At 43.0% G+C, this 23,026-nt stretch overlaps 1 protein-coding gene across 3 annotated transcripts; it reads right to left on the bottom strand.

Moving 5' to 3' along the window:
- Nucleotides 1-526: 526 nt before the first annotated feature.
- Nucleotides 527-22,056, bottom strand: USF3 (upstream transcription factor family member 3). Of its 3 annotated transcripts, XM_041410843.1 has the most exons (6): nt 21,898-22,056; nt 20,986-21,050; nt 18,937-18,965; nt 16,535-16,617; nt 15,406-15,502; nt 527-14,334 (listed from the first exon to the last, which is right to left on the bottom strand). In XM_041410843.1, the coding sequence occupies exons 2-6, from the start codon at nt 21,030-21,032 to the stop codon at nt 7,868-7,870; spliced, it is 6,723 nt and encodes a 2,240-aa protein (XP_041266777.1). In that variant the 5' UTR covers nt 21,033-21,050; nt 21,898-22,056; the 3' UTR covers nt 527-7,867. The 3 variants fall into 3 exon arrangements, with proteins under 3 accessions (XP_041266777.1, XP_041266779.1, XP_041266778.1); XM_041410845.1 differs by lacking the exon at nt 18,937-18,965; XM_041410844.1 differs by lacking the exons at nt 18,937-18,965; nt 20,986-21,050; nt 21,898-22,056 and adding an exon at nt 17,276-17,391.
- Nucleotides 22,057-23,026: the final 970 nt, after the last annotated feature.

The raw sequence follows: 23,026 nt of genomic DNA, 5'->3' as shown, positions 1-23,026 counted from the left end.
AGGTTTACAAGCCCCTGAAAATAATTGTTTTGTAGTAATTCTGTCAACTTCAGTGCAATCTCCCAAAAAAGCCTTTACTTACCTTGCAATGTCTCTGTACTGCTCTCATCCAAACTACATCTTTTAGCTTCAAACTGTGACAGAACAATTGTCTTAGACCACTTCCAAACAATGCAAGGGGACTGTGATGAGAAGCATTTTATACAATGAAGTTGTATCTCAACACTGATCGCTGTCACTGGGGCAGGGACAGCACCTGCCATGTATTTTTTAGATATTGCACAATCAGTATTTATTTATTCTGAATTACATAATTTTATATCTCCAACTAATATGGTGCATTACTCTGTGTATGCAGAGAATGGACATCAGTGGAAAACTCTGACTAAATTCCCAGTCTCAAAGCAAAGCTTTTATTTTTACCTCTACTTAAGAGTAAATGGCATAGCTGTCTGTGGGGAAAGAAAGAACACAATATTCAAAGAGTGTTTTTCTCTTTTTTTAATAAAATACTATCATGTTCATATCTATACAAATAATTATTACAACTATTAAACAAAGTATTACATTTAACAATAGAAATCTCAGAACTCTGAACAAGATCATGGTTTGAGATATTTACACCTGAATGCAACACATTTGTAAAAAGATGTCAAAATAAACAGAGCAAGATCTTATTTACAATTGGAAGATGATGCTCCTGTTCATTCATTATAGATTTCTACTGCAGAGTTCCTATTTTCCATTACAAAATAGTAAGGACTTTCCACTGGGACCGTATCCAAGTCATTTACAGCTGTATAAAACAGAAGCACAGCAGAATACTCTGGATTGAATATAAATAATTTACATTGTGGAGGGCAACAGCATCTTTGATTAATCTCCTGTGGCAAAATCCATACTTGCTTCCCTTCTCACAGTGAGCAGGCAGGAACAGGGTCCAACCCCCCACAAGCTCTATTGTTTCACACTTGTGCCAGAACAGCAGCACATATTGCAAACTTGGAAACCTTCTTATAAAGAGACTTCTGGTGAGGCAGGAAAAAAGTCTTTTTTTAAAAAAAAAAAAAAAGATCTCAGAAAAACTGATATCAGCAAATAATAAATGGTGTCTGTGTAACTAAGCAGGGCTTGCTCGCAGAAAATACGAATTTGTATTGTCAGGTCCAAAAACCTCTGCTTTCACCAGTTCACAGAGAAACCTTTTTTCAGTGGGAATAAAGCCTTGTGCTCCAAGGTTTCCAATTTACGCATTGCAGAGGCAGTGGGAAATTGAAAACACCCTCACACAAACCTGTGTCTGCTACCCATGCTGGATCATGGCAGTGGAGAAGGGAACAGCAGGAGGTGGTAACAGGTCAAGTGACAGCAAAAAGTGGATCTCCTTATAGCATAGTGTCAGCAAACAAAACAAATATGACTGATCTGGCACAAACAGATCCAATGCTACTCTGTCTTGCCAGGAGAAGTTAGATCATTATTAAAGTGATGAGCATGAAACTTACTAAGGGGACAGCAAGAGATGACAGCTCTTAGCACACTGTCATCCAGAAACATTGGGAATGTGACGTGAGCCAGGACTGCACAAGTACCTCAGAAAAGGTGAAAAGACAACAGGAGACAGAAATAATTCACTGGCCCCTCTCCTCCAGCCACAGCCTCTGCTAGTTGCCCTGCCACATGCCTTGTTTCCTGCAACAGCACTGCAGACACCAAGCACAGTAGCAGCAGCAGCACAGCTTTAAAGTGCAGTAGGAAATCTGTGCAAAGTTCCAGAGGCTCGGGACTAGGACCTGCTTTTACTTTTTTTTCAGAGAGGTGCTCTTCTACCTGGGCAGCACCACGGTGATAAGCTGGAAGTCTGAGCTGGAAAACCCATTCCAGCCCCCAACTCAAATCACTCCAGTTCTCATTTTCTTTAACTGTTCCTAAATGAGGTCCTTTCTCTCGAGAAAAAGTATATAAATATTAACACATTACTATTTTATTGCCTGCTTTCAAATTAGTCTATCTCTGCTCTTACTCTCCTAGGCTGTTTAAGGGATTAATATGGACATACATGCAATCCAGCCCAATATTATTTACTATTGTGTGTTGAAGTCATTGAGGCCAAGCTGAAACCCACAGCCACACAATGCCTATCAGCTATGGCAGTCCCACCCCAGAGTTAGTGTCCAACCTTTCCCTTCCACTGCTGATTTTTCTAAATTAAGTGGTTTGGGATATTTTTCCTTCCTTCAAAGCCAAAACAAGCCCTGTGTAAGTAATCTTGAAAAAAGTACTATGGAAGAGAAAATGCCATTCTCAGGCTAACAAATTGCAGCTAAACTCATAAAATCTTTTCCAAGTATATCTTGAAAAACAAAGGAACCGTTAATTGCGGGGTAGTCCTCAGGAGAAAAAGAAAATTGATGTCATTGATGCTTGCTGAAGAAAATGTGCTTGCTTGTCAAATGGTTTTCATAACATGTAAACCAGAAATCTTCTGGCTGATTAAAAGCAGAAGCTGCCTTTTCAAACTGCCCTCTCCAAGCACAGATCAAGGTAAGGTGAGCCTTACCAACCTGATAGCTGAGCACCACGGGCTCAATGGGAGGGGAAAGGAAAACTGAAGAAAAGAAGGACTCATAAGATGTTTTGCTCATCTTCCTGAGAGCAGAGCCTGAGGCCCTGGGGGAGGACAGACACCAACATGTCAGTGCCACAAACTGACCCACAAAACTAAATGCAGGAAGCCTGGTGGATGTGGAATGGCTGGTGGGGTTCATTTACAGTGCAAACGAAAACACAAATTTAATTATTAAAAACTAACAAATTTAACATCTAATTTCCTGTCTTTTGATGTGAAATATCCAGTCCCCCACTGTCCCACCTAAAGATAAAAGAGCATGAACATGAGAGAAGCTGAAACTCACAGGCTGCTCTCAAACCAGAGGACCAGGCCAGATTCAACATTCAAAGCCCATCTTGAGCAGTCAATTGCACCAAAAGGCTACACAACAGATCCAATTTTTCCTTAATTAAAGTTATCTAGAGGCCAGTCAGCAGTGTAAATATCAGAATTTCGATGAATGCGTTGATAAGAGGCCCTCACAGAGGTCTGCTTACCTTTCTTGTCACAGCAGTCTCCTGATCCCACACCGGTGCCACAGGACCATTTAGCGCCACTTACAGAATGAAAAGAGACTCACACAGAACTTCAACAGAAATTGCCATGTTCAGGGAGGGGAATGAAATTATACTGCAGTTTGCAGGTCTCGTCAGGTTTCAGAAAAAAGCCTGAGAAGGACAAGAAAGCGCACTGCCACTACAAAATACAATCCTCCAGAGAAGACCAAGGGTCACACAGTAAGTACTTCTCAGATGCTCACTGCAAAATGGTGCATTTCCTGCAAAATCCCAACAATCTTTGTATGGCTGAAGTGACTGTGCTGTGATTCCCTGCACTGCAGGCATCCTGTGAGCAAGGAGGAGCTGGTTTTGGTTGTCTTTGTCAATAGAAAGAGGGCATGTGAAAGTTACTGACAGTTACTGCCTTTTCAGAACATATGTGCAGCATGAAAAAAAACCGAAATAAAATCACAGCTGACATATTCTATCGTGAATACTCAGGACTGCATTTAACCTTGAAACAACAGCAGTAAATATGGAGGAATAAGAAAACAGAACAGATATTTCAGTTGAAAGGGACCTATGGAGATCATCCATTCCAAATGCCTGGAGTGTCTCCATCCATTTCAGGATTGAGCATGCTGTCCAAATGCCTCTTAAACATGCTTAAGGCATCAATCACCTTTCTAGCAAGCCTGTTCCAGTGTCTGACCTCTCTCCTGGTAAAGAAATGCTTCCCAATGTCCAGTCTGAACCTCCCTTAGTTCTCATTTGAGCCATTCCTGTGTGTCCTGTCAGTGGATCCCAGCGAGAAGAGATCAGCACCTCCCTCTGCACTTCCCCTGTCAGGGAGCTGCAGAGAGCAAGGAGATTCACTGTCTATCCAGATCCCTATCCAAAGCATCTGCCAACAGCACCTCCAAGTTTGATATCATCAGCAAACTTGCCAGTGGTGTGTTCAGCTCCTGTATCCAGATCAGTGATAAATCCATTGGATAGAACTGGCCCTGGAACTGAGCCCCAGGCAACACTGCTAGTGACCAGGTGCCAGCAGAGGTAGTAGCCCCATTCACTGTAAGACCTTTGAGCTCTGCCCTTAGCCAGGTCTTCACCCAGCACACCATACACCTGTTAATCCCACAGCTGAACAGCTTGTCCAGATGGATGCTGTGAGGGACAGTGTCCACAGCATTACTAAAATGCAGAAAAATTACATCCACTGCCTTCTTTTCACCCTCTAGGTGGGTGACCTTATTGCAGAAAAGTATCAAATTAGCTAGACAGGACTTCAACTTTGTCAACCCATGTTGCCTATGCCTGATGGCTGCATTATTCCTTAAAACTTTCAACAGTACCCAGTATAATATTCACAATTTATATTAATTAATTTATAATATTCACAATTTTTCCAGGAACCCAGACTCTCACAGTCTGTAGTTCCCTGTGTTCTTCCCTCATGCCCTTTCTGTAGATTGGAATAACACTGGCTTCCTTCCTGTCAGCAGGGATCTGTCCAGACTCCCAGATCTTTTGTAGAGGATCATGTGAGGTTGTGCTGTATGTCCTGCTTGCTCCTTCAGTACTCTGGGATGAATCCTATCTGGCCAAGTGGATCTGTGGACATTCAAGCATGTCAACAGGTTTAATTTTATAAGCTCTCTCCAGTTTTAACAGACATCATAAAGTAGTGCAGTTTTCCCAGCAGAGGAAACCAATGCGGTTTTCTGTGAATGTCTGGAATGATGAGCAGGATTAGCATCTTTATATAAAGTCCTAGAAGCTAGGGTCTAATTTTTCACTAGTTTGTCTTGAAAGCCAAATACATTGCTGCACACATTTAAACAGAGCGAGAATGGGCACGTTTGCTTCCCTTCTCAAAGACCAGACAAGTGTGTGTGACCACAGAGTGGCTGCTGCTCCAATTCCCATCCCTACCATCCAGAATCCATGGAACAGGTGCTGTTATAGGACTCACCTCACCACCTGAGGCAGACCCTTTGAGATTTCCTGCACCACAGACACCCCTTTGGTCAAGAGTCTCACCAGGGCACACCCGGACCTGCAGTTGGCTTAGGTGGTTTGAGAGCTGACTCATTCCTAACCCCTGCCTCCTCCACAGGCCAGTGGCTGCCACGTGGTGACTGCACTGTGGCAGAGAGAAACTGCCTTGTGTGAACTGAAATACTCAATTACTTATAAGAAACAGAGAACCGATGCACTACTTAGATTTAGTGTCTTAAGATAAGCTCCACCTGAATTAAATCATGATTCCAGGCAGAAAGGGTCCTGGGGGTACTGGCTGACACCTGACTGAACATGAGCCAGCAGTGTGCCGTGGTGGCCAAGAAGGACAACAGCATCCTGGCATTCCTGTCAGGCATAGTGTGGCCAGGAGGAGCAGGGAGGTCATTCTTCCCCTCTACTCAGCACTGGTGAGGCTGCACCTTGAGTGCTGTGTCCAGTTCTGGCCCCTCAGTTTGGGAAGGCCGTCGAGATGCTCCAATGTGTCCAGAGGAGACAAGGAGGCTGGTGAAAGGCTTGGAACACCAGGCCTGTGAGGAACAACTGAGGGAGCTGGGCTTGTTTAGCCTGGAGAAAAGGAGATTCAGAGGTGACCTTATCACTCTCTGCAACTCCCTAAAAGGTGGCTGTAGCCAGGTGGGGGTCGGTCTCTTTCTCCAGGCAGCAACTGACAGAATGAGAGGACACACTCTTAAGCTGCACCAGGGGAAGTTAAGGTTAGACATCAGAAAAAAATTATTCACTGAAAGACTGATGGGGCAATGGAATTGTCTGACCAGGGGAGTCAGCATCCCTGGACATGTTCAGAAAAGACTGGACATGGCACTCAGCGCCATGGTTTAGTTGATGAGGAGGTGTTAGGTTAGGTCATGGGTTGAGCTTGATGATCTCAAAGGTTTTTTCCAACCTAGTTCATTCTGAGATTCCCAACCAGGATCAGAACTGTTTTACTTCACCTTGCAGGAAAACACCAGACCACAGGTTACAGGAGCAGAGACATCAGGACAGACTACAGATACAGCCCAATTATTTTTCATGTTAAAGCCTCCTTGCTTTCCTGGATCAGTGTAAAAGAGCTTAGCAAAACCAAAATCTGGGCAGTCAAGCTGTGGAAAACTGTTCTAGGTCCCTCTTTGTGGGTCCTGTTCTTTGACACGGAGGAATATCTTCCTTTCCACCTTTCAAAGAAAAAGAAACAAAACAAAAAATCCCAGGGAGCCTGCTCCTGCCCATGCCCTCACCAGGAGCTTCTGACAGGTCCCAGGAGCAACAAGAAGATGCACTGGTGAGCAACACACAAGCAGAGGATGACTGCATGCCAGGGAACCTCAAGTTACTATGTTGTTTGAAGAATCAAAACCAGAATGGTACTTCCAAACACATAAAAGACAAGTATTTCTGCCCTGTTAGAAGAAAAACCACACTGCAGAGACATTAAATAAATAAAATTTACCTAATTCTTCCCTTTCCTTTAAAAGAATTAGGACCAAAATTTGTGAAAGTACTGAAGACTCAGCCAGCACACACACATTCACTCCCTCTCTCATGCATCTACAAACACATCACCCTTCCTCAAATCCCAATGTCTTCCTGTGTGTTTCACTCTCACATCCATGTTTCTCCTTCAGCCTCAATCACACAGGTTTAGATAAAAGGTGCATTCAAGTGCAGAGTACTGATATTAACTCAGGCTCAATCCTATCAGCAATATCAAGTAAAAGCTGTGCCCCCAGGAATCTCCACTCATTTTGTGGGATGCGAGGGGGTCTCAGTCCTCCTTCCATGTGCTGCCTGGTACAACACAGGGCTGTCACTCACAGAAAGCAGAGAGCTGGTGTTAGAGCATGGGCCAAAGAGAAGTAGAGAGGGGAAAAAAAAAAAAGACATTAAGAAGGTGCTAAACAAGGTACAAAACCCACCCTGAGGTAACTTGCAGCAATCAACAATGAAATGGCAACAAACACGGCTGCTGTCTCTGCAGACTGCATGAGGAGTCGTGAGCTACACTGAAACACTGAGTTCCAGCAGTAACCGAAGCCACTGTTGAAACAGATCCAAACAAGATCCTTAGAAACAGAAAGTCATGGGTTAAAGAAATCTAAATTTTCTAAAACAGTACTTTTAATTGCTGACCATGGGAGCACACAGTAATTTTCACCAGGTAAAGTCAGCCTTAAGTTAAGTGTACTTGACAAGCTTGAGACAGACAAAAGCTGCACAACAAATGCCTTTTCCAGTTAGCACTGGGTTAACACAGACTTGACTTGTGTTGAAGCTCCTGAAGATACTTTACAAAGGAAAAAGAGAAACGCAAACCATTCCAAGCTCCTCTGCAGCTTCAGGTAAACACATCAGGAACAAACTGACACCTGTAGCACTTGTTTCCTATCTCCATACGGATGCTCTCACTGCATGTATTACTGAGGGTGGCCCTTACCTTGGGACAACCGGACATCAAACCTGATTGTTGGAAAATCAACAACCAATATTTGCACAGCTCTCAATGTTGCATCCTTACTGTTTCCTAGTAAGTAAGCATTGCTATAGGCACTGGTGCTTTAGAGTCAGTAAGGTGGGTGGAAATACATCAGAATATGGAAAGTACCATACACATACATTGAGGCAAATAAACAGTGATGCTATGAATGGTCTCTCCAGGGGTGACACTAAGATCCGCTTCCTTCTTCTTAAATATATAAACAACAAATCAGACCAGAAGTCAGTCTGCCAGTTTTCATACAGCTGAGCTGCAGTCATGACCTAAAATATGGCTTATATTGTGGGCAGGGCGGTTTGAGGGCTGCTTGGAAGAATCTGAAGCAGATGTGTTTGCAATGGAAAGCAAAGGTGACATCGCTGAGCCATCTGGAGGAAGAGCTGTGGCTATTTCTGGAAACAAAGAAGTTAAGTTAAAATTGGATAAGTGTGATGTGTTGGTCATGTGCATTGGTGGCATATCTGGAAGCAGAGGAAAACTTGGCTGAGCAAAACCAACAGGCCTGGGAGGAGACAAAATGGATCCAAATCGATTGTTTAAACCTCCACTGCTCGGCTTCTCCGTGCTTGGGTTTGGGAACATTTGATTGGGAAAGTAAGGGATAGAAATGTCATTGGAAAGTGTAGGGTGGGCAGGAGAGTAAGGTGGATAGAAGGACGGCAGTGTATTCTGAGGATCAACTGGGATTAGAGCTGGTGTCCGAGTGGCACTAGGCTGAGTGACCGGTGGGATGAAAGAAGCGTTAGCATTTATTGGTGGATTCATGCCACCCTCCGGAATAAAAGGGAATCCAAAATTCTGGGAGAGCGTATGTTGGTCAGGGGCTGCGTTATCGTTGGACACTTGAGGGCCATCAGACATAAATCGGACAATGCTTCCTCTTTTTTCTATCGTGGACTGTTGGCGCCCAAGGATCATGCTGCCACTGGTGGACAGAGGAAGATGGGGAAGACTAGGGTCAAAGACATTTCCATGTCTCTGATTTCCGGATCGATTCCTCTCGGGCTGACGTATTTTAGAACTTCCATTGTCTTGCAGAGGATGCCTTGAGCGCTGAGTGACCGAAGAATTTGGCTGACGAACAGAAGGCTGCCCTTGCTCGCCGTTTCCATGAGAAACTGCAGGGTGAGGGTGAGTTGGCCTCACAACTCCATGCATATTGCTGGACACGGGTGTATTCATGTGGTTCTTAGTTCCATGACTGTCTGTCATCCTCATGGGGTTGGACTTCTGCACAGAGATGTTAGGGCTTGTGTTGCGACCCTGAATGTCTCCTGAGGAAGAAGAACTCGAAAAAGGAATAGTCAATGAACTGTTCCTTGTGTTAATTGCCGCAATGGACATGTCACAGCTTTCCCTGCTCTGGCCATCACCATCCCTTCGGATGTGGACGCTCTCCCGTGCTGGGGGACAGTTGTACTCGATTGTGGAGGAGGCACCACACTGTGTGTTCCTTTGATGTTCTGGCATTGATCTTTGGCTTCCACTGACTTGATCTCCAAGGTGAGGGGCGAGCAAACTCTGCATGAAACTTTGGTGGCATGTGTTTTCGTTTTCCCTCGATGGCAGGGTATTCCCCGTTGGAATACCCTGTACTGGCTGGTAGGGCAGTCTCTTCTGCCTCTCTATGGATGGCGCAGCATTCTGACCGATTCGGAACGCTTGTGACTGCATGCCCCGGAGGGAGGACACAGAATTGCCAATGTCACTGTTTCTTGAAGCCTGTACATCGAAATTGCCCGCCGGTTGTTGATTGGGTCCAGAGGGCTTAAATGTTTGACAATCAGAAAGACGCTGCACATCCGAGCCAACTGTGTGCTCAACTGACAAGCGGCCCTGCATATTATGAATCGCCAACCCTTTACTTCTAGAAACATCAAGATAGCTTCTCATTTCGAGCTGGTCAGAAACCCTAGGGCCTTGAAGAGATATCCCTATTCTCTGCTCAGAATTAGAGGGTGTCTTCCCAATGAGAGCCTCAGCAGAGTAGCTGGAAACCCTGTTTCTTTCCTGCCTGTGAGGGGTGCATGTCATATCTGATGGTCTGGAAACGATACTGGCCTGGGACACCATTTGCTGCTCTAAGCCCCTCGAGGTCATAAGTCTTTGCATCTGATTGTGCCCTGACACGTGTTCTGAAGTGGAACCTTGCTGTCTGCTGCCAACATCCTGTTGCTGTTGATGCATAATGTCCTGATTGATATGGCTCTGAGGGTGGTTATGGTGGTTTCTGCTTGTTGCAGGATTTTCACAGTTCTTTTCAGGCTGGGAAGCTCCAAAGTGCTGCTGCATCTGCTGCTGCATCTGTTGGTGGTGAGGATGGGGCTGACCACCTTTCTGCCGTGTTTGATCACTTCCGTGGTGTTTTTGCTGTAGAGAAAGCTGTGTGGCCTGTGTTCCCTGGATGAGATTCCTTTTCTTTTGCATCTGCACCTCCTGCTGTATCGTTCGCTGTTGGTGGACGCTGTGGGGTTGAGAGTGGACTGAGTTTTCCCCATGACTGATGTGGTGCTGCAGCTGGTACAAGTGGTGCCTCTCTCTTAACTGCCCAGCCTGCTGCTGCTTCAAGTACGGGTGATTACTGTGAAGGTGAGAGATGCCTTGGGCAGGGATGTGTTGGATTGGCTGCAAGTGCTGCGCTGCCTGGCCTGGCTGCTCTGAAAGCGGTGGCTGAGAACTGCACTGAACTTCAGTTTGTCTCAAAGCTGGCGTTACGAAATTGCTGTTGGGTGGGAATAACCTACTGAGGCCATCAGCGTGCCCTTGATTGCTCACTGGTGCCACTGAGTTGGATGAATTAGGAGGAATCTGACTAACCAGCATCTGTGTTTGATCAGCAATACCCTCTGGTGTCCGGTTCATCAGTGCCATCCCCTCAAGCCTTATGGGTGCTGTCTGGCACTGCTTTTGCCTCTTTGCTGTAGAAAGCAGAAGGTCATCCTGAACGGCCCTCTTGGCAGAATCCTTGCGACCTTCATGGTTTTGCTGCTTTAAGTGTGGTTCCTGCAGCTGGGGAGCCTGCATGCTGCTTGCCCTGATAGCATTCAGTTGTTCCTGAGCATATTCACTCATCAGAGCAGGTCCCGGAGACGGATTGATGTATGTGCTAGATGGAAGGGAGAGGCTCACGGTTGCAGGGACGCTTGCAGGCTCTGAAGACTGGGATAAACCCGAGCAACTCACCAGGGGATGGACAATGCGGCTCTGGTGTATCAGATTATTCACACTTAGACTGGTTATGCTGGGCGTCTGGGAAGTGGAAATCTGCAAAGGAGTGTTTGATGTTTCCACACCTCCTACAGAGCAGCTTGGCTTCTCAATCTGCCTGTCGACATTTGTCTGTACTGTTTCATGAGCACTGAATTTGTTCGGTGCCGCTTCCAGCGGCCCTGCGTTGTTTTCTTTCACTGACTGAGGTTTAAAAGGCTGTTGCTCTCTCTCCAAAGGTACAACCTCAGACTTAGAGATGACATCCCTCGTGTTAACCTGTATTCCCCCTCCAGTTTTCTCAAGGCTTTCCTGGTCAAAAATAGCTCTCGCTGCAAGAGCTACAATGTCAGTCTGTTCTGAAAATGTGCAGCTGTTACAGGTACTGGTGGAGGTGCTGCTTGTGACATCTTCTCTGGTGGTATCTGGCAACATAGATGCAACTGAGAAGCCTCGACTGCTGCCAGAGCTGGTTGACATGGGGGAGTCTGCCTGCCTGCTAGTAATAAGGGAAGCACTGACTACTTCCTGATCAGAGATGCAGGAGTGAGGCTGGGAGAGAGTGTCACTTTCTGTATTCATCAACAAGAGTTCCTGCTTCTCAGGCAAATCAACATTTGATTCTGCTGATTTAGAGTTTTCCATAGGAAAATTAGAATGCTCCCCCTGAACAGTAAAGGAAGAGGTTTTTTCCACAGCTGTTCTTTCTTTTGTGAGATCAGACAGCATTTTGGTTAGACCATGTCCTTCTAACAAGTCCGCATCTTGCATTACCACTGAGGAATCCTGCGCAGCGTTGCAGGACTCTGAAATCATTCCTGCCTTGGAAGTATGACCTGGTGTGTTGCTCTGTGCTGCTGAAGTCCCATTTGCAACCTGCAAATGTATAACCTGTGCTTCTTTACCAGAGGATGTTAAGGTGCTGGGGGGTTCACAGGGTTTGGGAGACTCTGATGGGACAGAAGCAGTTGGGTGGCTCTGAGATCCCTGGGCTTGCTGGCGAGGAGCAGCATCTTTGGCTGGCGGGGGAGCGAGCAGCAGCTGCTCTGACACTACAGACTCCAGCGGTGAGGAAGCAGGCACCTCTGCCACGCTTGGCTCTGGAGCAGAGGGGGCTTTCACTGCCTGTTCGGAGCTTGCAGCCTCTTTGGAAGGAGAGTCAGAAATGCTGACGCCGCTCGATGCAGCCGTGCTGCCCGTCTGTGGTGTGGTTACAGCCTGTGACACTGCTGGGGCGTTTTCTGGTGGCCCTTTGCCACTTGAGGGCTTGGCCACCGTTTCCACAGGAGCACAGTCCACCTTCCCTGCATCCTTGCAAGGAACTGCTGGGCAGGACACTTTGTTATTGACTGTTAGGTGTTTCTTTGCGCTTGCCTTTTTGTTTGTCCTTTTTGATTTTGCACTGGATGGCAAGCCAGCAGCCGCTTTTTGCGGGGAAGCGTTTATGGAATTAGATGCACTGGTTAATACTGAAACCTCTGCAGGCACAGAAGATGCCACAGAAGTTGGCAGTGACACACAGTTAACTGTGGCAATCTGGTTATTGACAGTTGCAGGATTGGTGGGGTGGCTGAGAGACAAGTGCAAGCAGCTCTGTCCAGCCATTTGCGATATGCTTTGATTGAGGTTAGCTAAAGCACCAAATGTGTTGAGGGCAACATTGGTATTTGGATCTTCGCTGGTGGTGGGCTGAATAATTTGCATAGGGGCTTGGTTTGAAGCTCCAGATGAAGACATCACAGGCTGCAATGCAAAAAGCTGCCCGTTTAATGAGATAGTCTGAGGGTGCTGTTGGTTGGACATTGTCACTGAAAATGTCTGCGTAGAGCTAGAAGATGGCAAAGAAGATGGCCTTGGTAATATATGGACAAGGTGTTTCCCTCCAAAAGTCTGTGGAAGGGAGGCATTTTGCATGGAGCCGCTGGAACTGGCGACTGCAGTCGGCCCATTCACGGGAACTCTTACAGAAGCAGAAGGCTGAGCAGAGAGGAGGGGAAGAGGATTCTGATTTGCAGCTTGTATAATTACAATTTGCTGACTAACATTTTGGCTGGGAACGTCCGCTCTCACAATGGGCGGGCACGGAGCAGGGTTTGGAGGCTGGAGAATGATGACATTCTGGTTAGCTGGTGCTCCTGTCACAGCTGAGGCGACTGGCTGAGCCATCTGAATCACCTGCATAGCTGAGTTTAATGGAAGGATATTTCCTGCAGCCTGAGCTTTAACCTGTGGCTGGCTGATTAAAGGCTGTATAGGTACAGGTGGGCACGAGGGCAAGGTAACTACAATCTGTTCAGCTGCCTGGCCATCCCCAGGCAGAGAAGCATGCAAACTGATACTTGTAGTCAAAGGCCTGCTGTGGGCAGAAGACACAGTCCCAGCACCATTGACTGGCTCGTTGAGGAGGGCAGTCATTATCCCGGGTGGCGTCTGGCTCAGCGGCTGAACCGTGTTTCCTGCCAGCTGCAAGGTGGTCCACGTGGTCTGCGTGTTCCCAGCTGAAGGCATCCGGGTAAGGCTACTCATGTTTTTCAAGTCTGAAGTGCCAACACCTGAAGAGCCTGAAAAAGACCAGCAGTTCTCCAGAGGACTGGCAGCCAGAGTGCTTATTGCTGTCACAGCCTTAACTCCTTCTGCTGCAGACGTCGCAGGCGTGCCGGCACTGCTGACCACGTCCGTACTTTTGGGGACATTTGGAGAAGAGCAGCTCTCTGCAGCAGACAACCTCACAGGTGGCACACAAGCTGTGTCCGTGGTTGAAATGGCGCTGCTCTCCTGGAGGTCACTTCTGGAATTGTGTGTATTTGAGCAAGTTGCATTCACTTGCTGACCCTGGGAGGCTTCCACAGAGGCACTGGAAGGAAGGCTGGTTCCCTGCGGGAGCGTTTTCTTTGTTGATTTAGTGCCCTCCTCATCACTTTTACTTTTGGGGGGATTTTGCTCATTCTGTGGTGCATTACTTGAAGGACGCTGTAGTTCCTGTTCTACAACAGGCCGAGGTGTGCCCTGTGAGCTGGCAGGAGCAGCAGTGGGCACACTTCGCTCGTTCTCCGGGGTGGAGAGCTCAAGAACATTCCCTGCTGGAGCTGTCTGAGCAGAAGCCAGTGGAGAAACTGTAGGTTGTGACCATGGTTTATTTTCTGTGGGATAAATACCAGCAATCGTCACAGGAGTCACTAGGTTGCAAGTTCTCTGAACTGGCACAACGTTGGCTGTTTGCTTTTGTAAATTATGACCGACATTAAACGTTATTCCCTGCACAGATGCTCCCTGGTTATTTCCATTTGGCTGAGTCCCATTTGAATAGACAATGATGTTCTTCTGAACCTGATCACTGGGAATAACAACTGAAACCTTGGCATTTTTGAGGTTTCCTTTCCAGTGGATTGTAGGGTCATCATACAAGCAAATATCATTGGCTTTCAGTAGCTCGATGTATCTCCCGTTTTCCTTTTGCAGTTCATCCAATTGTTTCCGGAGTTTTTTTATCTCTTCAGCTACAAAACAGTGAGAACACTCCATTACATCAGCACCAGAGCAAATAATGAAATAATGTCACCACATGATTTAGACAGTAAACACCGTGAAGTAATGAAATAATTTGTAGAATTAAATTGAATAAATTGTTAATAATGTATGTTGTTTTCAAACGGTTAGCACAACCTATGTGCTCTTATCCTGATAAGTCTCTCTACTGAATGGGAAAGTGAATGAATTTCACAGACTATTCCGTTATATCAAATTATTTAGGAAAAAATATTAGGACTATCCCAAATGAAATTGAATGCTAATCAAAACTGTTTAATTCCTGAAGGAAAGACAAGCACATTAATTTTTTTCTTTTCCATGCTCTTTTGCAAACACCAAAACTGTTTTAATTGATAAGCTTACGGCTTTCCAGAAGAATTAAATTTCATTACATCTAAAAATTGCAGACAAAATGAAATACAAAGCACTCATGTAAAGCCACAAAAACTGGCAATGCTCTTGGGAGATGGCTCGCCAACCGGGAAAATCACAATAAAGCAGAAATAAAAATCACAAACCCCAACATTAGCCATGAAGATTATTTCTGTCACACCTCCACCACTGTACTTTTACACATCTATTCAAGTAAATTTTATATGATGCATTATATTTTTACAAAATGAGCTGTTATAACTTTTACAGCTTTCCAAACTGAAAAAAAAATATTTATGAACAAAGAAAACTTCATCTTTTCAATGAAAAAAAATCTAACTGAAGTTTATCAGAAATCATTCTGGTCACTACAGTAGAATAAACTGGGGCACAATTTATGAGATGACGCCACATCACCATAAGCTCTGTGATTACTTTACATCACAATGCAATTGCTTCATTATCTGATAGCTACGTGCCAGAACACTCACTTGGGCATTCTGTCAGCTTTTTGTTTCAAGATATTCTAAGCAGCTGTATTTTTCCTGTAGGTGCATAATTTCTCGGGATTCCCATGTGTGGTTCCAGGCTTTCTTGTTAGTCAGTACAGAGACACAGCAGAAGTGAGGGACAGAAATTCTAGAGCCCTCAGCAGCATCTGTACTTACCCTGCTCATTGTTCCCTCCATTTAACAGAAGCTCATCATTCTGTCTTTTCATTTCTGTTATGTACTTAAAGGCCTGATCCAGGATCATGTTCTTGCTCTGTAAAAGAAAACACACACACAAGATTAGGAGAAAGGTCTAGAATTTGTAAATCCATTAGTGACGAGGCTGCACTTACTCCAAGAGATCTTTACTTTAAAAATATGCTCTGAATATCACTGGGTAGAGTTTGTTTCCTTCTGGTTTGGGTTGGGTTTTTTAGAGGTTGTTTTTTGGTTTGGTTGCTTTTGTAAGACGAAACTACAGGTTTTATGACTGATGCTGACTCTAAAATGCCTTGGAATTTACAGAATAACATTTCCAGTGCTGGAGCTGACACTTTCTGATGCCCAGAAGTAGATACTAAGGCCACAAATCCTGAACAGCCAACATCCTTTCTTGCTGATCAGCCTAAAATTCATGTTCACTAATAAACATACACATCACATGAGATTTCCAGGATACTGCCTTGTAAATATTTTATTAGAAAGGCAACAAACATGGAACAACTATCCAGGGAGATATATGCATAATTTTGAAAGTAGTATACTAGGGAGTATGGGAAGAGAAAATGACCCATCCACAATCATCTTTTTATGAAGCTATGCTTATTCTGTCTGCAAAACCTTTGTTCATTTCTTAATTTCTTCTACTGTTCCATAGGAACAGTCTCTGCTAGGGATTCCTCTATCTTGAAAAAGATGCTTCTGTGTATCAACCTCAAAGCATTTGTCTTGTTCATCTTTTGCAAGGAGAGTGTTTTAAATTACTATTATTATAATTTCAGTTTCTGAATTGCTTTCAAGCAATACGAAGGATGACAAAAAAGAAGCAGTCATATGCAACACTTTCAGATAAAATGCTCAAAATCTGTGTAACTACATTCATGTGACCCTGCACTTCCAACTAGGAATTCTATTACAAGTAGTTTTTAAAATACTAATAAATAGTGATATGTTTGAGTATTTTAATTCAGACAGTTTTGCCTTCTTGCTAATACAAATAGTAAAATAAGTATTTATACTTCTACAGACAAAGAAACATTTGGACGTTTGACAGGAAACTTGTATGCACCTCTGGATGGACACCCACCTGCTTAAGTGCTGGAGAGCAGGGAATGAGTTCTCCAATTCTGTTTATCCCAGCATTAATCTTCTTCTTTCGATGTCTCTCCACTAAGCAAAAACAATATGTACTGTGTCATCTGGTTGGGCAAGTCAGCACAACAGCAGCACAACTAGGATAATGCAAGGGCTCATAAATACATTATTTCATTACACACTGGAACCTGGAGTAACTTGAGTGAGGAAAAATGTTCCTCTAAAGTAAACCTCATTAATACTCACTGGAATCAAAGAGCCATAATGTAAATAGCCTTTAAAAGGTGGGGATATTTTGGACCCCTTCATGAAAAAGTAAAGTTCCTACAACTCAAAATTAGGGTTTTGAAACTGCTTTCTAAGACAGTTTTATGACACTCTCTTCATAAAGCAGATTAAATTTGAAATTGATTAAATTTATGCATACAGAAAGCAAATGAACAAAGATTATGGAAAGAATCAGTTTCAGATTTGGGAAGCAAAAACCCATGCCCCTTAAATTCGAATGTCAAATTTAGCACCAAAAGAGAAATAATGTAGATTTTATCACTCTTCAGGCTGAATTTTAAATTTCTATTAACAGAGGAGCCAGCCAACAATGAACATAGCTGAAGCTGTAGGTAGATGGACTATCAGTTACTCTTTTCTATGTCCAAAGGTTTAACTGTTCCGTAGCGTCTAACTGGCTGGGAGTAAAGAAAATACTGAATGGAGATTAATTCCATTGAATTACCTATTTTGCAGAAGGTCAGAAAATGCTTCATTTGTAGTCTTCTAGTGATACCATTTACCTCTTCAATAGGTCTGAATATTGGCAGAAAGGGTCTACACTGTAAATCTAGGAGTGGTTTTCACAGACAGTATCTCTGTTTTCCATCCACCACAGCAGCCTCCTTCAAATATACTTAAGTCTTATGTAGCTATTTTTTTACTGAAATATTTTTATGTTCTATGCAAACCTAAAACTATTAGATGTCTTTTTTTTTTAAAAAAAAAAGGAAAACATTCTGTCAAGGCTTTGTCAGGACTCAAACCATTGTGTTATTCGTTCATGGTGCTGAATGAACCTTTTGATTTGTTCAGTTGCTCTGCTTTTGGTGGCACACAGAAACAAACCATGACCTGCAGGTGAGTGTATTTCATTTTGCTCTGTTACAAAAGACTCACTAATTTAATTTAAATAGTCTTATTTCAGTAGCTTGTCACTTCAATTTACCTTTCTCAAAAAATTTTTTTTAATATTTCAGGAAAGATTGCTGGCATTGACAGAGACAGGCCTAAACACACTGAACACAGCAAGACAAAGTTTCTTATCTAAGAAATTTACCATATAAATTAGTTCACCTCTGTAAAAATTAAAACACAGGACAATTAATATTTAATTTTTATATATCTTACTAATACATACACATATCACAGTGTTTGTGAAGTGCTACTCTTTTGTTTTGGTAATATTTGCAACACTCTCCTCAGCTTTTCCATATATTAATGACTAAGAAAGTATAGGCTTGGAAGGAGCTGGTCCCCACATACTGCAGAGTTCAGCCCAGGTAATAAAGATTTTGGAAAGCTATCAACAAGTGAAACAGGAACTAGGAATTCCAATGAGGCCAACCATCTTAGAAGTAAACTTGATAAGACTGTTTCCTGATTCTTCTTAATTCTTAAGAAGTTGGCCACACCCTGAGCACACTCAACAAGCACAGCACTGCTCAGGCTTCACATGAAAACTGCTCAGTGGTTTTTCCAGCTGAGTTTGTGAAGATCTCATGATACTGCTGTTCTGGCAGAAGAAGAACTGCAATCAATTTCTTTGGATAAACCAGGCCAAAGCCTTCCAGACTCTTCCCCAGTCCATCTTTCTGTTCCTACTTGTAGAAGATGCCATTGGCACTAGACACTGACTGGGTGCTGCACAAGGGATGTGACTCCTGCAAGATACAGCCAACATTTGCACAGAATTTCTGGGGTGTCAACATCCAAGTGGGTGCCTTAGGAATAGGCTAGAATAATACTTCTAATCCAGGAGCCTCTAAAGCTCTCAGGTAGGACACCTGTCTCTGTTTTGACAGAGGTGATACTAGTTGTATGTGAATGCCTGTGCAGTTGTTTTCCTTTGAAACTGAACACAGCTGAAATTGCTTACTTCTCAATTTACTAGCTTTGGAAAGGCAGGTGTTCCTTCATACTTTAACTTTGTACTGTGGAAAGCAGCGAACTAGAAACAATCTGCTCAGTTATTTTATGCAAGGACACAGAAAGGTGTTTGATAGGGTGAGACTTTTTCAGTGTACTAAACTCCCATGGGTGAACCTTCTCATGCAAAGTATGTTTTACTACTCCAAAGTGTCTGTGCTTATTTCCAGACCAAACAGCAAAGCATGATGTTCCCACCTGCATTATGTGTCTCCCGGTTTTTCTTTCTGTGAAACATAAAGGGAAAAGACTCATGTGAAACTGAAGGTTAAAGACCTGCATACAAATAAATATTTCTTATATTATTTCTATTACAGCTAAAAATACTAAATATTGTAGTCTGCTCTGTGAACTAGAAAGCAGAAGTCACAATCAGATGTTCTTAGACATTGGTATTAGACAGTTTCTAACAAAAATTTGTTCATGGTCAGACTTAAATCAATTGCAATATAACATGGCACAGTGTAATGCTCCACTTGATTATTTATACATATTTATAGTGGAGAGCTGGGTTTTTATGTTCCTGTTACACTCTGCAATGTTCAAAAAGGCCAAAGATTTTTAAAAAATCGTTTTGTTTCTGAGGAACAAGACAGTTAAGTATTTGTCTGAAATGTTGCTTTTACATTCACTGGATCACCAAAACAGAAGAAAACTTTACCATGCAGCAAGTTGATTTTCCAGCCACATTGCCTTCAAACATCATAGCTTCTGATGTCAAAGGGGCTTCCTTTGTGAGAGCAACCAAAAATACTGTTCCTCTGCAGCTGCTGTTCTTTACTGTCTCAAAATTCTGATTAGCTGTGTTTTGGGCATGTGAGGGTTGTGTCTGGTTTCATATGTTCACCTGGGACTGATGACAACAATCATTGTGAAATGCCCCAAATTGCTTTACTGGCAGTCAGTAAATTTCAAATGCATATTTTACATATATAAATAAGGTGTACTATACACATGCACTAAGACAAATACTTCCAGGAAGTACAGCAAAGCAAAGCACATGTCTTCTGGAATATAAATAAGGTGTACTATACACATGCACTAAGACAAATACCTCCAGGAAGTACAGTAAAGCAAAGCACGTCTTCTGGAAAAAAAAAATTCCAAAATTCCAGAAGAAAACAATTTCAAAAAGCTTCCGTCCCGCAGCACACCCTAGATGCAAAGATGTCTACTAGGGCATGCAAAAAGCAGAGTAACATCTTCTGCTGTCCTTTTTGCCTGTCACAGAACAGCCCAGATGTAAGAAGGAATCTGAGCTAAGAATGCATGATACATGTGGTAGATGTGTGATTACCATGGGGCACAGTATTTCCTTTGTGCTTTGAGCTGATACTGATTTCTGGTAACTCACTAAAGAGAGCCTGCACCTAGAGTAACTTAGACAAGGATTAGAGACAGTAATGTTACTGCTACAGGTCAGACCCAGAGACATCTGCTAAGAAACAATGCTTTAAGATGATCATTAATACTAAATATGCACAGGAATATAAGGACTGGACAGACCCAGCTGTCCTTTGGTTGACATTACCATTACAGAACACAAAATACTCTATTGGTCAGGTAAGAAAGAGTCACGAAATCTGCGAAGACTGAAAAACCTTCTGTAGGACAAATCAATGTTCTCTCTGAGCTTTCCTGATCATAAACCATATTCTACATGGTTAACTAGTGTAAGATGAATGCTGCATTTAACTAAGGACTGAAGAATTCCCCTACCAATCAAGTATTATATCACCCATGTTAACACAAAGGAACAAAACTGGAAAAGTTCTAGTGAGTGCTGAGTCACTTTGCTACAAATTTTGGTCATAGTGTTGCTGTACAACCTCAAGGTGTAGTTTGAGTTCCTGCAGAGATTTGAGATGTAAGATCCAGATTCCACTGGGAAGTGAGGAAGAGATCTAAATGACCCTGTCAAAATTAGTATAGTTACCCCCCAATACCTACAAGGAGCCTCCACAAAAAGAGAGGCTGTGCTCTAACCAATGCAGCAACACAGTTCTACACACATCAGAATAGTCAGTGAAATAATTAAAGAATCTCTTTTGCCTAAGTCACCCAAGTAGATGTATCTTTAACAAACAGTTTGGCATAGACAGGGCAAGAGAGAAACTTTTGGATCAACCCTGATGAACACACAGAACTTCTTGTCCATACCGTTACTGCCAAACTTTTAGCTAGAAACTTTGTAACTGCAACCTGACTGCAGACTACAGACATAGTCCTTTTCCCACAGCAACTCACCGATGCTGCTTCTTAGTAGGTGTCTCATTCTCTGTCATCTCTGGCATGGTTTCGGAGAAGAGAGCCTGAGAAAAAATCATGGAAGGAATTAACAACTCCTGCACTTTTATGAATCCTTAGCCCATGACATTTACATGGCTTTGCCTTGGACCACAAGGATGGGGCCTTACCACAGCGCAGGCACAAGTCGATCCCCTTGATTCAGAGCAGTTGATTTTGTGACATTAAAAATTAAACACATTACCTATCAAGATGTTTTGCAAAACTTGTCTGTGATGAACTGGTTTCCATTTCCTCAATTAATTCAAATTTAAAAACTATTATAATCCCAACCACTTTCAGCAAACAAGAAGGATAGTTAAGAGCACATGACTGCTTTTCAAATGGAAGAGGAGCAGCTGAACTCTCTCTTATCAGCCCTTCCTCACTGAACATGCATTCAATTCCCAGTTCAAAATAAAGTATGAATGCTAAGCAAAAAACAAGCTACAATGAAGACATTTCATTAACTACACATTTAAAGTGTTCTTAATGTAGCAGATTAAAAACTTACTTGCTATTAAATTACTGTACACCTTAAAACAAGCAAAAATGACACCACTAAGCTCTCAGATATGTAAAATTCAGCTAAAATTAAAGTTATACATAACTTCCTAATGAATTGCATCTAACTTGTCCTCATCTTGAACAGATTGGTAGCCTGTATTTAGACAAACAAAAACCTTATAAAACTACACAAAAGATGAGATTAAGTCAATGATGGTTGAACACATAGCTACCAGAGGAATGAATTTTAGAGAACAAGTGACATAAGTATACCACAGATGACAACAGGAAAAAAACAGATCTGGTTTTTGATATGTCTGAGCTCTCTATCTCCTTTCACAGCTCTGTTCACTCTCATCAACCAACCTGTTATTGCAACTCTTCCCATATGCCCTCAAACTCCTTGTGGCTTCACCTTTCTCTGGCTCCTCCCAAAAAGCTTCTTTTAACAGGCTTCATATCTTTAGGGTATTTTTTGTCTATTTGTTTCGACTGCAAGAAAGTGGAGGTGGTTTTTAATATAACTTTAAACATCAAGCAGTTCTTAATGTAAACTGAGCCTACCAATACTGGCACTGGCATCAAAAACAAACCCCCAAAATAATATCCTTACAATCCAGAAAACCAGATACCTATGGAGCTCCCAAAGCACTGAAGCATACACTTCACAAAGGGCTCTGTGCACACATCTGTGTCAAACTAACAGAAATAATCTGTATTGTACCAGAACTGAATTCAGATACTGCTTTTCAGCCTTTATACTTTAGAAGTTAACTGAATGTAGTGCATTCAGTGAAGATTAGAGGAGAAGAAACATTAGGGCTGATGCTATTTACCACTCTAATCTTGAAGTATTTTCTCTGTTCCAGGGAAGACTTGGGAGATGTTGTCAAACCATAAAATAAAGCAAACAGGAAACAACCTATGATTAGATCCAACTCGGGGAACTCAAAGTGCCTGAAGATTTCAGGAACATAATTCAGCTCCACTGACACAACAGTGTTCACACCATCACAAAACTGGACACAATCCTCTTGAGATGAGTTACAGCATTCCATTGCCCCACTGGGTGTTACACACAGTCTACCTAAACACAGCCACCACAGACCTCTCCAGCCCAGCAATGGGAACACATCACTTTCTATTTATATTCCTCCATGGACTTTGCTTTCTCTGTGCTCACTGACCATCCCCTGCACAAATTATGAAAACACCTGACAGAGTTAACAGTCTTTTATTGTGGGAGAAAGCAGTGGTGGACTTCAGCACGCTCTTATAAATTGTGTTACCTCATCTCCAAAACAAGACTTCTTTAAATCCAATTAGCTTACTTCACTAACAAATTTATTTGAGTTTATACGTAGTAAGATGAATCCAGTTGTTATGCCAGGTTGTCCAAGTTAGTAAACACAGCTCTGAGAGCCAGGAAAGCCAGTTTCCCACCCAAGGCATCTATAACTCATCCCTCCTGGGTACAGCTGGTGATGGTCAGTGG

Source organism: Onychostruthus taczanowskii, unplaced genomic scaffold (genome assembly GCF_017590055.1).
Source record: "Onychostruthus taczanowskii isolate IOZ18803 unplaced genomic scaffold, ASM1759005v1 scaffold34, whole genome shotgun sequence".
In the NCBI taxonomy this organism is placed as follows: domain Eukaryota; kingdom Metazoa; phylum Chordata; class Aves; order Passeriformes; family Passeridae; genus Onychostruthus; species Onychostruthus taczanowskii.
Note: the sequence above shows the minus strand (reverse complement) of the source record. Positions and strands in the feature narration are given on the sequence as shown.

Coding starts and splice junctions, on each gene's coding strand:
- USF3 (XM_041410843.1), bottom strand. CDS start 21,032: ATGCCAGAGATGACAGAGAATGAGACACCTACTAAGAAGCAGCATCG. Junction 16,618..18,936: donor CCGGGAGACACATAATGCAG/GTGGGAACATCA, acceptor GTTTTTGCTTAG/TGGAGAGACATCGAAAGAAG. Junction 14,335..15,405: donor TGGAGGGAACAATGAGCAGG/GTAAGTACAGAT, acceptor ACTGTTTTGTAG/CTGAAGAGATAAAAAAACTC.